At 46.5% G+C, this 25,028-nt stretch overlaps 1 protein-coding gene across 1 annotated transcript; it reads left to right on the top strand.

The window, feature by feature from the left end:
- Window positions 1-16,759: 16,759 nt before the first annotated feature.
- Window positions 16,760-18,854, top strand: LOC139272739 (histone H2A type 1-J-like). Its single transcript, XM_070888843.1, has 2 exons — window positions 16,760-17,142; window positions 18,104-18,854. Exons 1-2 carry the CDS (start codon window positions 16,760-16,762, stop codon window positions 18,141-18,143), a joined length of 423 nt encoding a protein of 140 aa, XP_070744944.1. The 3' UTR covers window positions 18,144-18,854.
- Window positions 18,855-25,028: the final 6,174 nt, after the last annotated feature.

The following is a 25,028-nucleotide window of genomic DNA, read 5'->3' as shown; positions in this document are numbered from 1 at the left end:
AGATCTAAGATAGCCTGCTCTCTGGTTCCGCAACGTACTGTTCAAGGAAACTATCGTGGATATACTATGAACTCCTCCTCAAGGGTATCCTGTCTAATTTGCTTTTTCCAATCAATGTGAAGGTTAAAATCTCCCATAATTATTGCTGTTACATTTTTACAAGCCTCCATTATTTCTTGATTTACACTCCGTCCAACCGTGTAACTACTGTTAGGGGGGCTATAGACTACACCCATCAGCGACTTTTTTCCCTTATTATTCCTTATTTCCACCCAAACTGAGTCAACATCTTGATCTTCTAAGCCAATATTGTTTCTCACGAATGCTCTGATCTCATCCTTTATTAACAGAGCTACCCCGCCTCCTTTTCCTTTCTGTTGCCCTTCCAAATTGTCAAATGCCCCTGAATATTTAGTTCCCAGCATTGCTACCACTGTTAAGTCCTAGTTCGGGTGGTCAGCTGCATTCGACAATAATCAAGTCAGATACCTTCAATCTTTACGTCTTTATTGAAGCAGCTTCGGACCTGTTACCAAACTGCCAGCACAGAGTCTACAGATTCCGGGGCAGGCAGACAAAAGGTCTGCCTATCCTCACAGACGCATCCTTTTTATTCTTACAAACCGAAGGAGGTATGGCCTGCTTCATCAATCACAGTGTGTTACTAGGGCTTCATGAATTGACAGCCTGTTTATCTTTAGAACACTTTATGCTTTTACGAGCGGAATTGCAACAAGCAGAATTGCTCAGGGACACCAAAACCTCCTACGTGTTAGGATAACTTGGCTTAATCACGCGAAGCAAATGTGCACCTTATCAAGTCATGGCCATAAACCCTTGTTTATCAGTGATGGTCACACAAGCTACTTTGTCCACTACTTTCTCACGGGAAACCAAGTCTGTCTGTTCTTATTTTCTTCTTGATTCCTAGAACCATTTTATTAACCCTTTCATGATTCTTCCACATACATTCACATTCCCTCCTTTTATCATTTCATGATAAATTCTCATTCATAAATGTTTGCTCTCAATTTTGTGCACAGCCCGGTACTCCCTGCCTCAACGTGCTGGCCAGTCACGCGGTTTCAGGAGTCCCGGTTGCTTAGATCAAATTATGCCCCATGTTATTGCTAAGATCAATTTTGTCCCGACCAGTATGTGTGAAATTATACGAATCCAAGGATGGATGTTCACATTTATTCCCCAATCCCAGACCTTTCTCCACCAACTCTGACTTTGTAAGTCTACATCGATATCTTCTTCCAGTACTTTGATTTTAGTTTGCAGTTGGTGGTAGAACTTTACGGATTGACCCACTCTGAGCCTCAACTCTCGCAATACTTCGGTTAGATATGGGATGGGTGATATGCGCTTGCCCGATCGTGACAGATCGTAGTGTAAAGCAAAAGTTTGGCTATGGTATAGGGCACTGCAGGTCATTTGGGTCCCTTGTCTTACTTCTACACAGGCATCCACACTCTGGCAAGGGGTGATGCCCGTGTTTGAGTCGTGAAGACAGGAATAATTGGACTGCTTTGTGAGACAAATCTGGTTAACGGGCACATCCACTTTTGCGCACCCGAATCCTGTACCATTCCAACACTGTGGATACCCATCCTTCCCAGACCCTGTGGTGTTTAGGCAGGTGGCTGGGGTGCCTCAGCCATCGGAATATGTGAAGGTAATGTTTTTTGCGGGCGGGGTATCATTGTATCCTCGTATGTAAAGACTGGGATCCATAACCGGGGTTGGGGTAAACAATTCAGTAACCGACATAACAGGATAGCATACAACCGACTCTGGTGCGAATAAGATCTTATGAGTCCTCAGGAATATATTATGATCGTTGCCCTTGCACGTTCCTTTTCCTCCTTTGCCTTGTTACTGATTCCAGGGATTGGTCCTTTGAATCAACTAAATCATCTTCAGTTTGGTCAGGGCAAACAAAGTCCATCTCACATTCCCTGAACCAGCATGGCAAATTCCATCGGTCTTTGCCCTGTAGAGTCATCTGTCGATCAACCTGTGAGAGTATACCCGTACGGGATTTTATTTTAGTCATGGTCCATGATTCGAAATCGTCTGGTATCCTGATTCCACATTGTACGATATCTCCCGTACAGAGGCGGAGAATTTGCTCTCGTGAGCCGTCGGCTGGGCAGCTGAGTAGTCGTCCCCCTGTTTTTGTTACTGTTATCAGCAGAATCACGACTCCTAGCAGCAGGGTTCCGTGCATTCTTTCAATCCTGAAAGACAAAAGGGCTTACAAACCGTCATGTTACTATCGTGGCCACCAAGGCCTCATGTTATGCCTAAATACCTAAAAGCAGGACAAGCAATCATATGATAATTAGATTAATTAAAATTATGGCTTAAAATTACGGCAAAACGGTTACGGAATGACGGGAACGACCGTATTATGGCACTTCAATTATTAGTCCACGTCTATCTCCACTCCCCCCTTTTGATTACCACCGGTAATCGATTTGCAATGATGCATGTGCACCCACGCGTCTCTACCTTCCACCTTTACAGCGGTGGGGGTGGTGAGTAAGACCTGGAATGGACCATCCCATCGGGGCTGGAGATGACGTCGCGTCCAATTTTTGATGAGGACGAAGGATCCGGGCTCGATAGGGGATGATCCGTGAGAAGAGGGACGGTCGTCATAAGCGGCGCGAACCTGTGAATGAGAGGCTCGCAATGCCTTAGTTAGGGCTAACACATAGGTAGTCATCTCCTCAGTCATGTGATGAAAGTAAACGGCAACTGGAGAATGGTGGTCCCAAGGGGTGCGAAGAGGTCTGCCGTACACAATCTCGGCCGGGGTGAGACGCGTCGACCCTGCGGGGGTGGAGCGAATCTGAAAAAGAGCTACAGGTAACAATTTTAACCAAGTCGACCCTGTTTGAGAGGTCAATTTAGCTAACTTGGTTTTAAGAGTCTGGTTGGTTCGCTCGACCAGACCCGCCGCCTGGGGGCGATAGGCACAATGGAGTTGTTGATGTATCCCTAACTGTTGGCACAATTCCTTGTTTACAGCTGCAATGAAATGGGATCCGTTATCTGAACTAAGACGACCGGGGACCCCGAAGCGAGGGATAACTTCCTTCAGCAATATCTTAACAACAGTACAGGCTCTATTATCCGTAGTAGGATAAGCTTCAATCCATTTACTAAAAACATCAACAATAACCAACACATATTTATAACACTGACAGCGTGGCAATTCTATATAGTCCATCTGCAAAGTCTCGAAGGGTCCGGCTGGCAAGGGTGTTTTACCTAATAAACATGGTGCCCCCCTTCCAGGATTATGGCATTGGCAGGTAAGGCAACGAGAAATAATATTCTGCGCAAACATTTGGAGGCTAGGATGCCACCATGTCTGGAGGAGCAGGTCACTAGTGGCTTTTGCTCCACAATGCGTGGCGTAATGAACACATTCAATTACCCAAAGGGCCAATTCATCGGACATACAAATTTGACCAGCAGGTGTGACCCACAACCCGGAGGCAGTATCATATTTACAATCAAGATCGTTCCAAAGTTGTTTTTGTACAGCAGGAGCGTCCTCCTGTAGGCGAAGTACTTCTTCGATGGTTGGCATTGGCTTTTCAGGGGCCGACCAGCTCGGTTTAGAGCTGGACGTCTACCTCATCATTCGGGGCACAACAATCTGCTGACTCCTTGCAGCACACTTAGCCGCCTCGTCAGCACGGCGGTTTCCGATGTCGATTGGAGAGGAACCGGCAGTATGAGCGGAACATTTAATAACAGCGATTTATCGAGGGAGCAGAAGAGCAAGTAATCGGTCAGACACAAGCACTTGGTTCGAGATTGGCGGACCGGTTGAAGTTAGGAATCCTCGGTTTTTCCAGAGCTGGCCGAAGTCGTGGACAACCCCAAAGGCGTAACGGGAGTCAGTGCAGATATTGACTCGGAGATCCTCTCCTAAAATACACGCACGGGTGAGGGCAAAAAGTTCTGTTTGCTGAGCGGAAAGGGGGACCTGGAAGGCTCCAGACTCGAGAGTCGTTTCTTCTTGACTGACAACAGCATAACCGGAAATGCGGGTTCCTTCCTTGTTGATGGAGGAACTGCCATCAGTGAACATAACGAGGTCAGGGTTTAACAGAGGGGTATCTGAAAGGTCGGAGCGAGGGTTCGTGTCCTCGAGGACTGAGTGCAGACAGTCATGATCCGGCTTCTCAATAACAAGAGGTGGACTTTCAATGAAAGTTGCCGGGTTTAGCGTGGTACAGTGTCTGAAGGTGAGGTGTGGATTATTAAGGAGGTGGATCTCATATCTGTTCTGTCGGGCTGAGGTCAAGTGATGAGTTTGAAGTTGGCCGAGCAAGGCTACTATGGCATGGGAGCTATAGATCACAATCTCTTGCTGCAGAGTCATATTAGCAGCGGATTACAAGCTATCATAAATGGCAGCCAGAATCTGTGTACAGTGGGGATATCCAAGGGCGACAGGGTCTAATTTTGAGGAAAAATATGCAACTGGTCGGTGTCTATCTCCATGCTTCTGAGTCAGAACCGAAGTAGCGCATTCTTGGAGAATAGTACAATATAACTGAAACGGGCGATCGTAGAGGGGTCTTCCCAAGGCTGGTGCTTGTGTAAGGCAAAGCCTTAACTGTTGGAAGGCATCTGTTGCCTCTGGTGACAGCGTGAAATCTCCTTCGCTGCTTCTAAGGCTTCGTGAGTTTGATGTGTTAAGGCTTCCTTAAATCTAGTCCATTCAGGACCAGTAAGTACCTGTTGTACCAGAGACCAAAGGTCCCTTGCGTCTGCTTGATAGACTCTGATGGTTCGTGACAAAAATTCAATGAACCGTTGAGGACAGATATTTTTATTCGGGGCGCTGGTTAATATGGACATAAGTTCATGAAGTTTCCAAGGTAACCACACTTGTATCTTAGCAGGGGGCTGCACATCTGGGCCTCCATCCTCAATAGGCGCTGCTGGTGCCAACACGTGAGGGTTAGGGATAGTTCTGATGGGCAGCTGTTTCGGCGCGCGTTTCTTCAGAGGTCTTGGTGTCTCCCAGTCATTGTCCCCTTCAACATCGTCAACCCATCCCGACTCTGAATCTGTCCCAGTATCTGACCCTGACACTATCACATCATCCTCATCCGTAGGGGTTGATTTCCCCTTTTTCCCTTTACCACTACGTCGTTGATTTCTTTCAAGCTGTTGTAATCTCCCTATTTCCTGTTCAAGTTGACGCCGTCTTTGAACCTGGCTTCTAGTCCTCTCTGCAACGGATTGACAGAAAACCTCACCATCAGACTTACTTCCCCGAGACTCGTTCTATATTAGACACATCGTCTAAACTGGGATAAATGAGTGTTGTAGCAGCAGTGGCGCCCGGTGTTGGGAGATTAGGACCGGGGTAAGGGGGTGGTAGAACTCCGTTTGTCTGTAAATTTGGCACCGGCATATTTACTGCCACAGCCGCGTCAGCCAAGGCATTAACATCGGGTTGTGCCGTCGGACGAGGCGGGGGAGCCCCTGGAGTCATATTCCAATTATCCCATTCATTGTCCTCGCCAGCCCCTTGCATGCCAAGATCAGCCATTGAACTGCGTAGTTCAGTTAAAGATTCCTTGTTTGTTCTATTTCTCTTTTCCTGTGCACATTCCTTTCTTTAAATTTCCAGTGACTTAGGGATTCCCGCATCGGTTAATTTAATTCTTGCCTTGAAAGCATTCTCCTGCCAACTCACCAGAATATTCTTATCTTTTTCATCCTGACAATGTTGGCGCCAAATTTCAATCAATTTCTTACTCTTTTTCCCGATTTCCCCTTTTCCAAATTAATTCTTGGGCGCGTTTAATTGTTTCTAAATCACTTGAACCCCCTAATGGCCATATGTCTGAACCTAATTTCTGATTCAAACCTCCCGACAATTGTCTGAGTTGCTCGTTTTTATCTGGGTGTTTATTACCCATGATATAACTTATCTTAACCTAGGTATTCAACGTTTTGACGGACTCATTAAGTGAGACAATTTCAAATCAGTTATTTTTTAACCCACCACCGTGATGTGCACCCACAACTTCCTTTTCTCTTTATTCCTTTTCTCTTTATTCCTTACTGTTTTAACGTTTGACGGACTACTTGTGTAGACAATTTCCAGATCAACCTACACCTTCGTCATTTTAACGGACCACTATCGTGGACAATTCCAAATCTATCTTTTCCTGGAGTAATCTGACAACTGACCACGGGCAATCCTGTCAACAATTAATTGAACAGTGGTGAAAGATCCGCGACAAGAACTTAGGACAGGAGGAAAACAAAGTGGCAATTTAACTAAATATACTCACTTTGGGGCCCATTTCCTCTGCCGCGTCCCGTCTGTAGGATATCAATGATTCAGCCACTTCCAATTGAGAGTTTTTGGGATCCCACTTCTGACACCAAATGTTAAGTCCTAGTTCGGGTGGTCAGCTGCATTCGACAATAATCGAGTCAGATACCTTCAATCTTTACGTCTTTATTGAAGCAGCTTCGGACCTGTTACCAAACTGCCAGCACAGAGTCTACAGATTCCGGGGCAGGCAGACAAAAGGTCTACCTATCCTCACAGACGCATCCTTTTTATTCTTACAAACCGAAGGAGGTATGGCCTGCTTCATCAATCACAGTGTGTTACTAGGGCTTCATGAATTGACAGCCTGTTTATCTTTAGAACACTTTATGCTTTTACGAGCAGAATTGCAACAAGCAGAATTGCTCGGACACCAAAACCTCCTACGTGTTAGGATAACTTGGCTTAATCACGCGAAGCAAATGTGCACCTTATCAAGTCATGGCCATAAACCCTTGTTTATCAGTGATGGTCACACAAGCTACTTTGTCCACTACTTTCTCACGGGAAACCAAGTCTGTCTGTTCTTATTTTCTTCTTGATTCCTAGAACCATTTTATTAACCCTTTCATGATTCTTCCACACATTCACACCACGTCTCTGTAATGGATATCAGATCATACCCATTTGTATCCAATTGTGCCGTCTATTTTGTTACGAATGCTGCGTGCATTTAGCTGGAGGTTTTAAATTTGTTTTTTTGCCCTTTTTTCCTGTTTTGACCCCATTTTCAGATTCACTTTAATGTTTATACATTCTAACCCTTCCTATCACGCTCTGGTTTTCATTTCCCCCAGTGCTACTCTGCTCTATTTCCCTACACCTCTCGCTCTCGCTCTCGCTCTCGCTCTCGCTCTCAGGTTTCCTCTCAGCCTCCTCTATTCCAAAGAAAACAAAGCATGCCTATCTAATGTTCCCCATTGCTAAAATCCTCCAGTCCAGGCAACATCCTCGTAAATCTTCTCTGTAACCTCTCCAGTGCAATCACATCTTTCCTGTAATGTGATGACCAGATCTGCACACACTACTCCAGATGTGACCTCACCAGTGTTTTGTACAGTTCAAGAATAACCTCCTTGCTCTTGTATTCCATGCCTCGATTAATAAAGGCAAGTATTCCATATGCCGCCTTAACCACCTTATGTACCTGGCCTGCTACATTCAGGGATCTGTGGACCTGCACTCCAAGGTCTATTTGTTCCTCTACACTTCTCAGTATCCCACCATTTAATGTGTATTCCCTAGCCTTGTTAGCCCGCCTCAACTGCATTACCTCACACTTCTCCAGATTGAATTCCATTTGCCACTGTTCTGCCTGCCTGACCACTTCATTGATGGTTTCCTGCAGTCGACAGCTTTCTTCTTTATTATCAACCACACAGCTGACTTTCATATCATCTGAAAACTTCTTAATGATACCCCCTACATTCAAGACTAAATCATTGATATGTACCACACAAAGCAAGGGACCTAGTACTGAGCTCTGCTGAACCCCACTGGAAACATCCTTCCAGTCACAAAAGCCCATCAACCATTACCCTTTGCTTCCTGCCTCAGCCAATTTTGAATCCAACATGTCATTTTTCCCTGGATCCCATGGGCTTTTACTTTTGTGACCAGTCTGCCATGTGGGATCTTATCAAAAGCCTTGCCAAAATCCATTTACACTCCGTTAAACACACTACCCTCGTCAACCCTCATTGTTATCTCAAAAAGTTCGATCAAATTAGTCAGACACGACCTTCCTATAACAAATCCATGCTGATTGTCCTTGATTAATCCCTATCTTTCTAAATGAGGATTTATCCTGTCCATCAGAATTTTTTCCAACAATTTTCCCAGCACCGAGGTTAGGCTGATTGGCCTGTAATTAGTCGGTCGATCCCTTTTTAAACAAAGGTACAACATTAGCAGTCCTCTAGTCCTCCAGCACCACACCTGTACCATAGAAGATTGGAAAATGATGGTCAGAATCTCTGCTATTTCCTCTTTTGCTTCTCTTATCAGCCTGAGATACATTGCATCCGGATCTGGGGATTTATCCACTTTCAAAGCTGCTCAGCCCCTTAATACTGCCTCCCTCTCTATGTTTATTTCATTTAATATTTCACACACCTCCTCCCTGATTGTAATGTGAAAATCGATGCAAAGTATTCTTTAAGAAACATACCCATGTCCCCGGGCTCCACACACAGTCTCTTTATGGTGTGCCATATGCTGCCCTTTTTTTCTTTATCCTACCCTGTAAGCCCCTTGACATCCAGGCGGCTCTAGATTTGTTCGTTCCACCCTTTTTCTGTAAGGGAACATACTTGCTCTGAACCCTCAGGATCTCCTCCTTAAATGCCTCCCACTGCTCTGACACTGATTTACCTTCAAGTAGCTGTTTCCAGTTCACTGGCTAAATCTCATCTCAGCAAAATTGACCTTTCCCCAATTGAGAACTTTTATTCCTGGTCTATCTTTGTTCTTTTCCATTACTACCATAAATCTAACTGAATTCTGATCACTAGCACCAAAATGCTCTCGCACTGATGCCCCTTCCACCTGCCCAGCTTCATTCCCTAAAACTCAGTCCAGAACCGCCTGCTCCCTTGGTGAGCTTGTTAAATACTGCCTAAATAAGTTCTCCTGAATGCATTTTAAGAATTCCGCACCCTCTATATCTTTCACACTATTTTATCCCAGTTAGTGTTAGGGTAGTTGAAATCCCCTACTTTTACTGCCCTGTAGTTTTGGTACTTCTCTGAAATTTGCTGACATATTTGATCATGCATCTCCCTCTGACTTGGGGTCTATACTCCCTGTAGTATGATCGCCTGTCTTTTGTTCCTCAATTCAATGGATATGGCCTCATTTCATGATCCTTCCAACATATCATCCCTCCTCACAGCTGTAATTGTTTCTTTAATCAATACTGCGACCCCCCTCCCCTTCCTCTATCCTGTCTGAAAACCCTATAACCAGGAATGTTGAACTGCCATACCTGCCCTTATTTCAGCCACGTCTCAGTAATAGCTATAATATACTCCCAAGTGTCTATATGTGCTCTCAGCTCATCTGCCTTATTCCCTATACTCCTTGCATTGAATTATATACCACTTAACACTGCCAAACACCCTTGTTATCTATATTCTAGCCCTTGTTTCTTCGGTCTTCCAAATTCAATTTCTGCTTTCCAATTTCAGCTTTGCTTCTCTCCCTCCTGAATCTGAAGTGTAAAGAGAGCTTTACTCTGTATCTAACCTGTGCTGTATCTGCCCTGGGTGTGTTTGATGGGAAAGTGTGGAGGGAGCTTAACTCTCGAACCCATTCTGTACCTGCCTTGGGAGTGATTGATGGGTCACTAGAGGGATCTTTACTCTATCTAACCTGGGCTGTACCTGCGCTGGGACTGTGTGATGGAACAGTGTGGAGGGAGCTTTTCTCTCTATCTAACCTCTGCTGTACCTGCCTTGGGAATTTTTGATGGGGCAGTGTGGAGAGAGCTTTACACTGTATCTAACATATTATCTGGTCATCATCACCTTGGTATTTGTGGGAGTTTGCTGTGTGCAAGTTTGGCTGCCGTGTTTCTAACATTACAACAGTGACTACATTTCTAAAATCTAAAATACTTCATTGACTGTAAAGCGCTGCGAGACGGTGGTCGTGAACGGTGCTATATAAATGCAAGTTTTTCTTCTGTAGCTAACTGCTTTACCTGCCCTGGGAATGTTTGATGGAATTTTCTGGGGGGAGCTTTACTCTGTATCTAACCCATGCTGTACCTGCCCTGGGAGTGTTTAATCACAGTATAAAGCAGTGATGGGCAAAATACGACACGTGGGCCATATCTGGCCCGCCAGGTCATTCTATCCAGCCCGCTGGATGAGACAGAAATAGAACGTGAACCAGAGCAGAAATAGAACGTGAACCAGAGCTTGAGCTGCACATTTGTCTATCCACTTTCACTTCTCATGGGTCAGCGATGGAACTGAACTGCAGCCAAGAAAAAAACCCATAGTAATACTTCATTCAAATTAATAATTCACTAAAGTGATTCTCCTTGGCCCGATCTTAAAAGTATCCATTCTGAGATTCTGGGCGCCGATGTCGGACATCTGTACCCACAATGCACTGCGTCCTCGAATATGTCCTATCCATTTTAAGTGGAGTCATGGCTGCTCATCTCGACAACTCTTTTACCGAAGAAAGTTCTTGGTGCTGCATTTATCCCCTCCCGGTATCCAGAGTATGACTGCATGGGAGTTTTCATCTGGTACCAATTGGTATGGCATTAGTAATCTTTGCAGAGGCGCAGAAGAATGACTGAAGTGAAGAACTGATGCTGACACAGGCTCTAAAGAGGGTACAGTTCTAGTTCACAGCACTGATTTACAGAGACCAAAAGATACCACAAATTTTCAATTTTTATCTTTGATTTGTTTCTATGCAGCATCCAATACATGTTATGTATGTAAGATAGCATCTGACTACTATCTGAATTTATGTTTGTCTTTACAATATTCCCTCAAATTTATTTTGCGCATGGTCCCTTTAAATTTGCTGCGCAGCCGGCCAATATGCAGCCGCTCCTGCAAGTATCTCTTCGGCAGATCGGAGCAGCGGCAGTCGAGGAGGCCAGCTGGTGCAGGGTGAGAAGGCAAAAAAGTAAAAAGAAATCAAAGGGTGACATCATAGCCAAGGGGCTAAGTGATTGGCTGGTGATTGGTGAGTAGTTTTTCTTTTTCTTTTCCTTTTATTAGTAGGTAAACTTTGGCATTGTTGCCAAATTAACTTAATTTCAGGGTTAAGTCATGGCAGGAGAGCCCAGTCCCATGTCATGCTCCTCCTGTGCGATGTGGGAATTCTGGGACGCTTCCAGTGTCCCTGACTACTACATGTGCAGGAAGTGTATCCTGCTGCAGCACGTGATAGACCGCATTACAGCACTGGAGCTGCGCATGGATTCACTCTGGAACATCCGCGATGCTGAGGATATCATGGATAGCACATTGGTCACACCGCAGCAAAAGGTTACTCCGGTAGATAGGGAATGGATGACCATCAGGAAGAGCAGTGGAACGAAGGTAGTGCAGAGGTCCCCTGCGGTCATCCCCCTCCAAAACAGATACATTTCCTTGGGTGCTGTTGGGGCGGATGACTCATCAGGGGAGGGCAGCAGCAGCCAAGTTCATGACACCATGGTTGGCTCTGCTGCACAGGAGGTCAGTAAAGAGTGGGAGAGCTATAGTGGTAGGGGATTCTATTGTAAACTTTCTGTGGCCACAATTAAGACTCCAGGATGCTATGTTGCCTCCCTGGTGCAAGGGTCAAGGATGTTTCGGAGCGGCTGCAGGACATTTTGGAGGTGGAGGGTGAACAGCTAGTTGTCTTGGTGCATATACGTACCAACGATATAGGTATAAAAAAACGGGATGAGGTCCGACAAGCTGAATTTAGGGAGTTAGGAGTTAAATTTAAAAAGTAGGACCTCAAAGGTAGTAATCTCAGAGTAGGAATTGCAGGATAGCTAAGTTGAATACGTGGCTTAATGAATCCTGCAAGAGGGAGGGATTCAAATTCCTGGGGCATTGGAACCGGTTCTGGGGGAGGTGGGACCAGTACAGATCAGATGATCTGCACCTGGGCACGACGGGAACCAATGTCCTAGGGGGAGTGTTTGCTGGTGCTGTTGGGGAGGGGTTAAACTATTATGGCAGGGGGATGGGAACCTATGCAGGGAGACAGAGGGAAGTAGAATGGGGGCAGAAGCAAAAGATAGAAAGAAGAAAAGTAAAAGTGGAGGGCAGAAAAACCCAACGCAATAAACAAAAAGGGCCACATTACAGCAAAATTCTAAAGGCGCAATGTGTGTTAAAAAGACAAGCCTGAAAGCTCTGTGCCTCAATGTGAGGAATATTCGTAATAAGGTGGACGAATTAACTGCGCAGGCAGCTATTAATGAATTTGATATAATTGGCATTACGGAGACATGGCTCCAGGGTGACAAAGGCTGTGGGAACTCAACATCCAGGGGTATTCAACATTCAGGAGGGATAGACAGAAAGGAAAAGGAGATGGGGTAGCGTTGCTGGTTAAAGAGGACATTAATGCAATAGTAAGGAAGGACATTAGCTTGGATGATGTGGAATCTGTGGGTAGAGCTGCGGAATACCAAAGGGCAGAAAACGCTAGTGGGAGTTGTGTACAGACCACGAAACAGTAGTAGTGAAGTTGGGGACAGCATCAAACAAGAAATTAGGGATGCATGCAATAAGGGTACTGCAGTCATCACAGGCGACTTTAATCTACATGTAGATTGGGCTAACCAAACTGGTAGCAACACGGTGGAGGAGGATTTCCTGGAGTGCATTAGGGATGGTTTTCCAGACCAATATGTCGAGGAACCAACTCGAGGGATGGAGAGTGACACAGTTAATTCAGAGACTAGGGTCCTGAACTTAGGGAAAGGTAACTTCGATGGTACGAGACGTGAATTGGCTCGAATAGACGGTGAATGATACTTCGAGGGTTGACGGTGGATAGGCAATGGCAAACATTTTATGATCACATGGATGAACTTCAACAATTGTACATCCTGGTCTGGAGTAAAAATAGAAGGGGAAGGTGGCTAACAAGGGAAAGTAAGGATAGTGTTAAATCCAAGGAAGAGGCGTAGGAATTGGCCAGAAAAAGCAGCAAACTTGAGGCCTGGGAGAAATTTAGAACTCGGCAGAGGAGGGCAAAGGGTTTAATTAGGAGGGGGAATATAGAGTATGGGAGGAAGCTTGCTGGGAACATAAAAACTGACTGCAAAAGCTTCTATAGATATGTGAAGAGAAAAAGATAGTGAAGACAAACATAGGTCCCTTGCAGTCAGAATCAGGTGAATTTATAATGGGGAACAAAGAAATGGCAGACCAGTTGAACAAATACGTTGGTTCTGTCTTCACGAAGGAAGACACAAATAACCTTCCGGAAATACTAGGGATAGAGGGTCTTGGGAGAAGGAACTGAAGGAAATCCTTATTAATCAGGAAATTGTGTTAGGGAAATTGATGGGATTGAAGGCCGATAAATCCCCGGGGCCTGATAGTCTGCATCCTGCATTAGGCACGGTACCAGGCGGTGTCAAATGGATCTTGGGGTTGATCCACGAGGAGAGTCGCGGGGTGCTGAACGTTTTCCTGGAGAATGTGATCAGAGATGCGGTCACCTACACTGAGCACCCCAAGCGTAAGACAGTCACTGCCATGGATGTGGTGCACGCTCTGAAACGGCAGGGCCGTACTCTGTGGATTCGGCGGCTGAACAACTCGATCCTTTCCCCCCCCCCCGGCCCAAGCACAACACAAAGGCTCTTTTCAGAGCCGCCCACAGCTTCACAGAGAGAGCAGTTGCTTGGAAACAGGCGAGAGATGGTTCATTTACATGTTGTTCAGTATTAATCTATATCGTTTTGCTGGAGGTGTTTTAAATCAGAAGATGCACATTAGACCAAATATCTTTTTCATAGAATCAGACATTTACGGCATAGGAGGCCATTTGTCTCATCGTGATTGTAGTAATGGAGCTTGGTGCCATCTCTTGGTTCAAGGCTAGTGTTGCAACAAGATAACCATTCATCAGCAACTATTGTATATTGGAGACAATTGACTTGATCACCTTGTATAATTTTAGATTAAAATGATTCTATTTTGTGACTTGACTATGTTCCTGAGATGCAAGGTGAGTGGTCTGTCAATACATAGGCTCACAGTTTAAACGTGGAGCGATGGTGGTGGGAAAGTGCTGAGCAAACCTGCCTTTCAAGCAGTTTAACGGGGTTCGATTCCCAGCCATCGCAACCGCTACCTTTTAATACAGTTTAGAACCGAGCATAATAGTGCCTTTCAGCAAATTACATTTCTCTAAAGTGTACAAAACACTCATCATCCACTTACTTCTCCCATAAAATTGAGTTTCGCTGAAGAGCCAAAAGAAGTTATTAGTCCGTAAATGGAACTACAGGTATTATTAATGTGAGCGATGTTGGTATAGCATTGAGCAAAGCGGGCTTTCAAGCAGTAGGCCCGGGTTCGATTCGCGGCCATTGCATACTTGATACTTTTAATACCCCTCGCAGGTCAGAACTGATTTATGGCACATTGCAGCGGGATTTTACAACAACCAACAATATCAATGCAATTTCTAAATTAAAACTGACAATATCCACGTGCATCTCCTATAAATTGAAGGTGGACTTTAAACTAATAAATGAGTTCTGGGTCAGAAACAATAGTGCAAATGGTAGTTAAGGGACACAGATAAGTCGGAAGAGCAGAGTTCAGGTGACAACTATTTTGTTGAACGAATAATCAAGTGCCTCTTGATTAAAGGGGGCACTAAAACTGGCAGATTAACAAATTGAACTTTAAACATTAAATGGATCAAATTAAAATTTGGTTGCCGAGGGTGATGATGCATTCCAGTCCCTCCGGTGCCCACCTCTCGCCAAAGGCTGAGAGCTTACTGGTGAATTCAGGTGACAACGATTTTAGTTGTGAACATTAAACAAGTGGCCCCTGATTAAAGTGGGAGGGGGTCACACTTCAAAAACGTTTCAAGTGCCCCCTTTTTTTTTTGAGGGCACCAAAAACACACATTATACAAGTGTCCCCTGGCTAAAAGGGTGGGGTGGGTGGGGTGGGCACTAAAACCGACACACATAGACAAATTAAACTTTATTATTAAGGATCAAATTTAAATTTGGTTGCAGGGGGTGATGATGCACTCCAGTCCCTCCGACGCCCACCTCTCGAGGAAGGCCGAGAGCTTACCGGTGAGTTCAGGTGACAGACACTTTCAAACAAGTGCCCCTTTGGGATTTTTTTTAGGGCACTCAAAACGCAAATTATAAAAGTGCCCCCTGGCTAAAAGGTGTGAGGGGGCACTAAAAACTGGCACAATAAACAAATTAAACTTTAAACATATAAAATGAATTTAAATTTGTTTGCCGGGTGTGATGATGCACTCCAGTCCTTCCGGTGCCCACCTCTCGAAGAAGGCCGAGAGCTTACCGGTGAGTTCAGGTGACAACTCTTTTTTGTAGAAAACAGATTAAACAATTAAATCAAGTGCCCCCTAATCTGGGGGACACTCCAAACACTTTTCAAGTGCCCTTTTTTTATTTTTTTCTTCTTTTGGGGGGCAGTAAAAAGCACAAATTATACAAGTGCCCTCTGGCTAAAAGGGCAGTGGGGACACTAAAACTGGCACAATAAACAAATGAAACTTTAAACAATAATAATCAAATTAAAATTTGGTTGCCGGGAGTGATGATGCATTCCAGTCCCTCTGGCACCCACCTCTCACGGAAGGCCGCGAGCGTACCGTTGGACACCGCGTGCTCCATCCAGTTCAGATGACGACTCTTTTGGGAGAAAAACTAAATCTTTAAATCGTGCCCCCCCGATCTGGGGGACACACCAAACACTTTCAAGACCCTTTTTTTGTGGGATTTTTAAATTTTTTTGCGGGGCACTAAAATCAAAAAAATTTTTTTTTCAGGTGCCCCCTATAAAAGGGGAGGGGGACACTAAAAACACCGGCAATTAAAACAAATTAAACTTTAAAACATAAAATCAAATTAAAATTTGGTTGCGGGGGGTGATGATGCACTCCAGTTCCTCCGGCGTCCATCTCCGCGGAAGGCCGCGAGCGTACCGGTGGACATCGTGTGCTCCATCCAGTTCATATGACAATCAATGCGACGGACAGTCCAGCTGAAGGTAATAGTGAAACAACTAATGTAGTTACAGCAGTGACCGATAAGCAAGGCGGTGAACTAAACGGTGGGAGGAAGGCAGCGTCAATTCAGGTCTCACTTCTGACCGGAGGGACTGGAATGCATCATCACTCCCGGCAACCAAATTTTAATTTGATTATTATTGTTTAAAGTTTCATTTGATAATCTATGAATCCCCAGTTTTACAGAGATTGAGCTGGAATGTTACAGAATCAGTGGGGATTGATTCCAGCCCGTTACAGTCAGTTTGAAATAGAATCCGAAGCAAAAGAAATATGAAATAAGACAAAAAAGACTTAAAACGTGTTTAGAAATCTGCGGCTAACGCAGAATTAATGAGCATACTCCACTCCTTTAAAAATTATTGGCGGGATTTTGGAAATAAAAAATCGTTAGATTTTGACCATTGATAACAATAATTTTCGGCCTCCTTTCATTGGCGCGTTAAACAGACTGTGATTGGTCATCAGAAACGACCAATGAAAACCACCACAGAGCGACCAATCACAAGTTCGCTCCCTGCATCCCTCCAGAAGGTATAAGTGGGGTAGAAATGGGAGGAGTTTCTCATTCTTTCTCTGAACGTGTGGATTGTGGAAATGTCTGGAAGAGGAAAAACCGGTGGTAAAGCTCGGGCTAAGGCTAAGTCTCGCTCCTCCCGGGCCGGACTGCAGTTCCCTGTGGGTCGTGTTCACAGGCTCCTGCGAAAGGGGAACTACGCTCAGCGTGTGGGTGCCGGAGCCCCGGTCTACATGGCTGCTGTGCTCGAGTATCTGACCGCTGAAATCCTGGAGCTGGCCGGAAACGCTGCCCGCGACAACAAGAAGACCCGCATCATCCCTAGACATCTACAGCTGGCCATCCGCAACGACGAGGAACTGAACAAGCTGCTGGGAAAGGTGACCATCGCTCAGGGTGGTGTGCTGCCTAATATCCAGGCTGTGCTGCTGCCCAAGAAAACCACCAGTTCGTCCAAGACCAAGTAAAGCGGACAAGATTTAATCTAATAACACAAAGGCTCTTTTCAGAGCCACCCACAGTATCTGTGAAAGGGCTGGTTACTATTCTGTTCATCTCAGTTCTCCCAGATTTAATTTAACATTAAATCTCTGCAATTAAGCTGGGAGTTTCCTGATCGGGAATGAGCCGCAGACATTATCAGTTATAAATTTGATGAACATCTAGATGGATGAACACTAGACAGGATATTCAGATCAGTGATACAATATATAGAGAAAAACAACAGACGGATCCTGATCCTGACACCGGCCGTCATTGAACACGGTATTGGGTAAAGCCGAATGTTAAGAACTGGCAGTAAAGGGAATGAGCGGTTGATCGGCGTACCCGCATATTGGGGCAGTAATTCCATATTGATCCGTGCAGACATTTCCCTTTTAATTTGCATACAGAGTGGAACCAAAATTACAGACCTGGATCATTTAAAATATCCCAAATAGTATCCCACCTGGCCCCGCATTAAAAGCTGGATTTACAGAATCTATCCCTGTATGTGTTGTGGGCTCAATTCATTACCAGATCTCCCACTTCGAGACGGATCTCCCTCAGAGCTACGGTGCCGGGTCTGTAGAATTAAAATACTTCCTCCCCGCCCAATGTTTAAACCAATGCGAAGGGCCCAAGTGAGCCCCCCTCCCCCAGTTCTGTCAGCGGCTGCCGTTTCCTCTGTGCTCGGCTGATGATCGGTGACCATCATCAGGGAGCGGAGATATCCCGGGCCCGAGTAAGGGAGCAAACAGCAGCCTTCTTACAGCAGCACATCGCATTGGGCCTGTATCCGCAGATGTGCTTTGTGTGGGGGTAAGTTCAGCGGCAGTCGGGGGCTGTTTGTCAGAGGCAGAATGAAGCAGGGACTAGGGCCTGTAGACCATGAGCTTTGTGACAGATTTGAGGGCCTGATCTCTGAACATTCTTTTCCTCAGGTGGCCGAAGGCTGCACTGGCACACTGGAGGTGGTGTTGAATCTCATCGTCGATGTCTGCCCTTGTTGATAATAGGCTCCCGAGTTATGGAAAGTGATCCACGTTGTCGAGAGCTGTGCCGTGGATCTTGATGACTGTGGGGTAATGCTGTGTGGTGGGGACAGGCTGGTGGAGGACCTTTATCTTACGGATATTTAGTGTAAGGCCCATGCTTTCGTATGCCTCAGTGGAGATGTTGACTATGACTTGAAGTTCAGCCTGTGAACGTGCGCGGGCGCATGCATCATCAGAATACTGCAGTTCGACGACAGACTTGGGGTGGTCTTGGATCTGGCCTGGAGGTGACGAAGGTTGAACAGGTTCCCACGGGGAGCTTGTTGTGTGTGTGGTGGAGCATTGCAGCAAGGAAGATTGAGAAGAGGGTTGGGGCGATGACACAGCCCTGCTTGACCCCGGTCCGGACGTGGATTGGGTCTGTAATGGATCCAATGGTAAGGATCACAGCCTGCATGTCGTCGTGGAGTAGGCAGAGGATGGTGATGAACTTTTGGAAGCAGCCAAAATGGAGGAAGATGCTCCATAGCCCCTTGCGGTTGACAGTGTCAAAGGAGGTCATATACAAGGGTTGGTGCTGTTCCCTGCATTTTTCTTGCAGCTGTCGCGCTGTAAAAATCATGTCCGTTGTACCCCGTAGAGGACGAGATCCACACTGCAACTCCAAGAGGAGCTCCTCAGGCACAGGGAGAAGACGGCTGAGGAGGATTCTAGTGACGACTTTCTCAGTGGCTGATAACAGGGAGATTCCTCTTTAGTTGCCACAGTCGGACTTGTCCCCTTTTTTAAAGATGGTCATGATTACTGCCTCTCTGAGACCTCCTAGCATGCTCTCCTCCTTCCAGATGAGAGAGATGACATTGTGTATTCATGCCAATAGTGCAACTCTGCCATACTTTAGTGCCTCAGTGGGGATTCCATCTGTTCCCAATGCCTTGTTGTTTTTAAGCTGGTGGATGGCCTTTTCTACCTCGTGCAGGGTTGCGCTTTTATTGAGATGGTTGCGGGTAACATGCTGTGGGATAGAGTCGAGGACACTCGAGTCAAAGGCAGAGTCTCAGTTAAGGAGATCTTCAAAATGCTCCTTCCAGCGGGTCCTGGCTGCCTCGGTGCCCTGGATGAGTGTCTCCCCATTCTTGGCCAGCAGTGGGGTGGGGCCTTGGGTGTTTGGGTCGCAGGTGGCCATGACTGCTGTGAAGAATTCTCGCACATAATGGCTGTCGGCCAGGTGCTGAATCTCCTGTGCTTTCTCCACCCACCATCTGTTCTTTAGGTCATGGGTTTTTTGTTGGACCTCGGCTTTAAGCTGTCTGTAATGCTGTTTTTCTGCTCCCGAGTTGGGTTGTTTTAGGCTCAGAAATGCCCTGCACTTGCAATCTATTAGCTCTTGGATCTCCTGGTCATTCTCATCAAACCAGTCCTTGTGTTTCCTGGTTGAGTAACCGAGTGTCTCTTTGCAGGCATTGGTTATGGAGGTCAGACCAAGCACTGTGGGCATTCTGCGTCTCAGGGTCAACAAAGGACACCAGGTTAGCAGTGAGGCGCTGGCTGTATAGGGCTCTCTTAGCTGGGTCATTGAGTGCCCCGGCATTGACTTTTTTGTGGCACTGCTTCTGCTGACGTCGTCACTTTGGGGATATGTTGATGTTAAAGATGAAACGGGTTGGGGGTCATCCATCCAGCAGGCATCAGCTCCTGCGGTGTGGGATTTAGCACAACAGCTCTGTCAAAGAGCCAGCACAGACACAAAGAGCCGAATGGCCTCCTTCTGTGCTGTAAGTTTCTATGATTCGGCGAATATAAACTAAGTGCAAGGCTGAAAGTTTCACAGCAAACAATCAATAGGGAAATGGGGACATTTTCTTTGGAACAGAGGAGGCTGATAGGAGACGTGATTGAGGTGTATAAGATTATGAGGGGCCTGGATAGAGTGGATAGGAAGGACCTGCTTCTCTTGGCAGAGGGGTCAACAACGGGGGGGATAGATTTAAAGTCATTGGGGGGAGCTTTAGTGGAGATATGAGAGAAAATTTCTTCACCTAGAGGGTGGTGGGAGTCTGGAACTCACTTCTGAGAGGATGGTAGAGCAGGAACCCTCACCGCATTTAAAAAATACTTTGAGGTGCACTTAAAGTGCCGTAACCCACAGAGCTATGGATCAAGAACTGGAAAGTGGGATTAGGCTGGATAGCTCTTGGTCGGCCGGCAAGGACACGATGGGCCGAAATGGCTTCCTTCTGTGCTGTAAATTTCTATGATATGGAAAGAATGAAATAAAATGGTGGAAAGGACTGAGCAGATCTTATGGCTTTTGTGGAGAAGGGAAGCTCGGATTAACGGTTCAGGGACATTGAACCTTCTGTAGACCTGAAAGGTTAATCCTACCTGCCTCTGCACAGAGGCATTTGCAGTTTTTATCCCCTTTCTGTTTAGGAAATTGTTAATTTGATTAGTTGCACAATGTGCATTTATTTTTTGCAACCACCCTGTGGGCGGTGCCGGCCGGCTGCGGCTCCTTTGATTGACAGCTCCCTCCCTCCCTCTCTCTCTCTCTCATCCCCGGGGCTGTTGACACCGCGAAATGATGTGCGTAGGCGTCGCTTGGCTTGTGCGCGCTGACGTCACGGAGAAGTGGCGGCGGTGAGGTCGGAGGGAGCAGCGGATGCGTGATGCGGGGACCAGGACGCGTTGCCCTCGGCGACGGGCAGATGGTGGGCTGGGCGGCGCTGTGCTGGGCAGAGGGATGGTAGGCCCCGGGAGCGGCCTGGGTCACGGGCCGGGTATTGGGGCACTGAGGGCGGCCCGAGTAGACGCACCTCCCCGCTCAATGGGACCGTGACCCTCGTTAATGGTACCGTGACTCCGGTTAATGGGACCGTGACTCCGGTCAGTGGGACTCGGACCCTGGTTAATGGGACCGTGATTCCGGTTAAAGGGACTCTGACCCTAGTTAATGGAATCGTGACTCCGGTAAATGGGACTCTGACCCCGATAATATAAGTAGCTCGAAGGGATGAATTGCCTCCTCCTGCTCCTACAATGATCTCCTGTTCCTTTTGAAACCGGTTTGAGGGTGCAACTAGCCTCATCCTGTTCCTAATAGACAGACTCGAGGCTCTGAATGGCTTCACCTTGTTCCTGTATAACTAGCTCGAAGGGCTGAATGGCCATCTCCTGTTCTTAAGTCACAGGCTTGAGATGCTGAATGAATTCCTTGTGTTCCTCTGTAATAGGCTGAAGGGATTGAATGGTCTCCTCCTGTTCCTAATGTTAAAAGCTCTGGGGCTGAATGGCCTCCTCCCATTCCTATGTAACAGGCTCCAGGGGATGAATGTCCTCCTCCTGATCCTAATGATAAAGGCACGAGGGGCGGAATGCGGTCCTGCTGTATATTACAGGTTTGAGGGGCAGCATAACCTTTATCTGCTCCTGTGTAACAGGCTTGAGGTTCTAAATGGCCTCTTGTTCTATTTAACAGGTTTGAGGGGCAGAATTGCCTGATCCTATCACTGTGTAACAGGCTTTATGTCTGAATATCCTCCTTCTGTTTCTCTGTAACTGGCTCAGGGCTGAATGGACTCCTCCTGTTCCTAATGGTAAAGGCTCTGCGGTTGAATGCCTTCTGTTCAAATGTAACAAGGTCGATGGACAAAATGGTCACATCCAGTTCCAAAAGAACATGCTCCAGGGGATGAATGGCCGCCTCCTGTTCCCATGTAACAGGGTCCAGGGGATGAATGGCTTTCTCCTGCTCCCATGTAACAATCTCAAGGGACTGACTGTTCTCTTCTTGTTCCTCTGCAAGATGCTCTATGGGCTGACTGCCCTTCTCCTGGTCCAAATGTAACAGTCACAAGGGGCTGAATGAGCTCCTCCTCTTTCTCTGTGACAGGATGGAGGAGCTGATTGGCCTCCTCCTGTTGTTGTGTAATAGATGTGTTGGGCACAATGGCCACAACCGTTTCCTATGTAACAAGCTCCTGTGGTTCCTAATGATAAAAACTCGATGGGTTGAAAGGCTTCCTCCTGTTCCAGTGTAACAGGCTCGAGAGGCAGAATGATCTGATCATGTTCCTGTGTAATAAGTTCTAGTGGATGAATGGGCAACTCCTGTTCTTACAACACAGTGTCGAGAGGCTAAATGGCCTTCTCCAGTTTCTAAGTAAGTTTTCTGAGGACCTCAATGGCCTCTTCGTGTTCCTAATTTAACATGCTTAAGGGGCTGAAGGGCTTCCTCCCATTCATGTGTAACAAGCCCGTAGAGGCTGAATGGCCTCCTGCTATACCTATGTATCAGGCTTGAGGGGCTGAATTGCTGTGATAGCAGGGATGAGGAACTTCAGTTACGTGGATCGACAGGTGAAGCTGGTGTTATTCTCCTTTCTCCTTAGAGCTCAGAAGTTTGAGAGGAGATTTGATAGTGGTATTCAAAATCATGAGGGATCTATACAGACTAGAGAGGAACTGTTCCAATTGGCGGAAGGATCGAGAACCAGCGGACTAAGATTTAATGTGATTGGCAAAAGAACCAAAGGCGACATAAGGGAACACTTTGTAACACAGCGGGTGGTTAGGGTCTGGAATGCACTGCCAGAAAGGGTGGTGAAGGCAGACTCAATTTTGGTTTTCAAAAGAGAATTTGATAAAAACCTGAAGGAAAACAAATTGCAGGGCTATGGGGAAAGGGTAGGGGAGTGGGGCAGGCTGAAATGATCTTGCAGAGAGCAGGCAAGGGCTCGATGGGTCGAATGGCTTCCTTCTGTGCTGTAACCATTCTGTGAGTCTATGTTACATGCTTGAGTGGCTGAATGGCCTCCACTAATCCTGTGTAATAGCCTTCGGGGCTGAATGGCCTCATCCTGTTTCCACATAACAGGCTTGAGGGGCTGAACGGCCACCTCCAATTCCATGGTAACAGGCTTGAGGGTCTGATGGCCTCCTCCTGTTTCTATCTTACATGCTCAGGAACAGAATGGCTTTCTCCTGTTCCTATGTAATAGGCTCTGGAGGATGAATGGCCTCCTTTATTCCTGTATAACAAATGCAAGGAGATGAGTGGACTTCGCCAGTTCCTATATAACAACCTCGGGGCTGATTGCTCCTATGCAACAGGCTCCAGTGGCAGAATAGCCTTGTCCTGTTCCTAATATAACAGACTCGATGGGCTGAATGGCCTTCTGCTGTTCATATATAACAGGTGCCAAATAGCCTCCTGCTGTATCTGTGTAACAGTCTCGAGGTGCTGAGTGGCCCACTAATGGGCTGAATGGGCATTTACAGTTCCTATGTAAGAGACTTGAGGGGCTGAATGTCGTCCTTCTGTTGCTGTTTAACTGCGGGTTGAAGATGTAGAAATCAAGATCGACAAACACAGCAGCAAGTTTGCTATTCCAATTATTGAATATATGGAGGAAAATAAATGAATTAACCTTCCTCGTAACATCGGCCGTCATTAACCAATTTGACTGAGAGCGGAATAGAAACACAAAGAACAGAGTATAAATCTGGAGGGGTTGTAATTAATGACCTAATTCAAGAATTTGAGATTGTGGCGAGCAATAAACTTGATTGGATGTTTAAAGAGACCAATATGAGAAATACAGAACAATGGAACTTGACAAGGCGGCCAATAAACCAATCACAATCATTGCCTTCATCCATCCCTCATTAGCATAGGGCTGTGGGCGGACTATGGGGCTGCCAATATAATGCGAGCTCCGAGCAAATTTACTTCAATCTGCACTGGACTGAATGAGACGATGGCTGACGACAAAAAAGCAGTTGGACTACAAGATCCTGTCGAAGGTCATCGCAAACAGGGTCAAGTCTGCTCTGGAGCTGGTGAACCACCCAGACCAGACCTGCACTGTCCCTGGCAGGAAGATTTCTGATAACCTGGCGCTACTCAGGGATACGATCGCCTACGTGCGGGACAGGAGGGTGGACACCTGTTTAATCAGCTTGGATCAGAAGAAGGCCTTTGACAGGATATCACACACGTACCTGATGGATGTGCTCTCCAAAATGGGGTTTGGGGAGGGTATCCGCAATTGGATCCAGCTGCTCTACACAGACATCAGTAGTGCAGTTCTAATCAACGGGTGGGAAACTGAAAGCTTTCCGATCAGATCTGGAGTCAGGCAAGACTGTCCCCTCTCCTCTGTCTTGTTTGTGTGCTGTATCGATCCCTTTTCCGAGTCCATCAGGAAGGATGCGGGCATTAGGGGGGTGACAATCTCAGGCAGCAGAGGCGCTCAGGTCAAGACCTCCCTGTACATGGACGACATCACCGCCTTTTGCTCGGATCTGCAGTCGGCGACTAGTTTGAACTGGCCTCGGGAGTGAAGGTAAATCGCAGCAAAAGCGAGGCCATGTTCTTTGGCAACTGGTCCGACCGATCCTTTATTCCCTTCACCATGAAGTCAGATTACCTGAAGATTTTGGGAATATGGTTCGGAGCGGACGGGGCGTGCATCAAAAACTGGAAGGAGCGTATCGCTAAAGCCAAACATAAATTGGGATGGTGGAAGCTGCGCTCACTCTCCAATGCAGGAAAGAACCTGGTCATCAGGAGTGAGGTGCTCTCGCTGTTGTTGTACGTGGCGCAGGTCTGGCTCATACCCTGCTCCTATTCCATGGTAGTCATCTGAGCCGTCTTCCACTTCGTCTGAAGATCGAAAATGGACCGTGTCCACAGAGACATGATGTGCAAATCTCTGGACAAGGGGGGAAAGGAAGTTCCGAACGTAGCCCTCATCCTGATGGCCATCTTTGTAAGCGGCTGCATCAAGCTGTGCATAGACCCTTCATACGCAAACGGCAAGTGGCAGTACGTGCTGAGATTTTATCTGTCCCCGGTGTTGCGAAGGAT

This window comes from Pristiophorus japonicus, chromosome 9 (genome assembly GCF_044704955.1).
Source record: "Pristiophorus japonicus isolate sPriJap1 chromosome 9, sPriJap1.hap1, whole genome shotgun sequence".
In the NCBI taxonomy this organism is placed as follows: Eukaryota; Metazoa; Chordata; class Chondrichthyes; family Pristiophoridae; genus Pristiophorus; species Pristiophorus japonicus.
This window is presented reverse-complemented; position numbering and strand designations above follow the sequence as displayed.

Excerpts from the sequence above, each read along its gene's own strand:
- LOC139272739 (XM_070888843.1), top strand. The coding sequence starts at position 16,760 with ATGTCTGGAAGAGGAAAAACCGGTGGTAAAGCTCGGGCTAAGGCTAAG. Across the intron at positions 17,143-18,103 it reads ACCAGTTCGTCCAAGACCAA|GTGGCCGAAGGCTGCACTGG; the intron begins GTAAAGCGGACA and ends TCTTTTCCTCAG.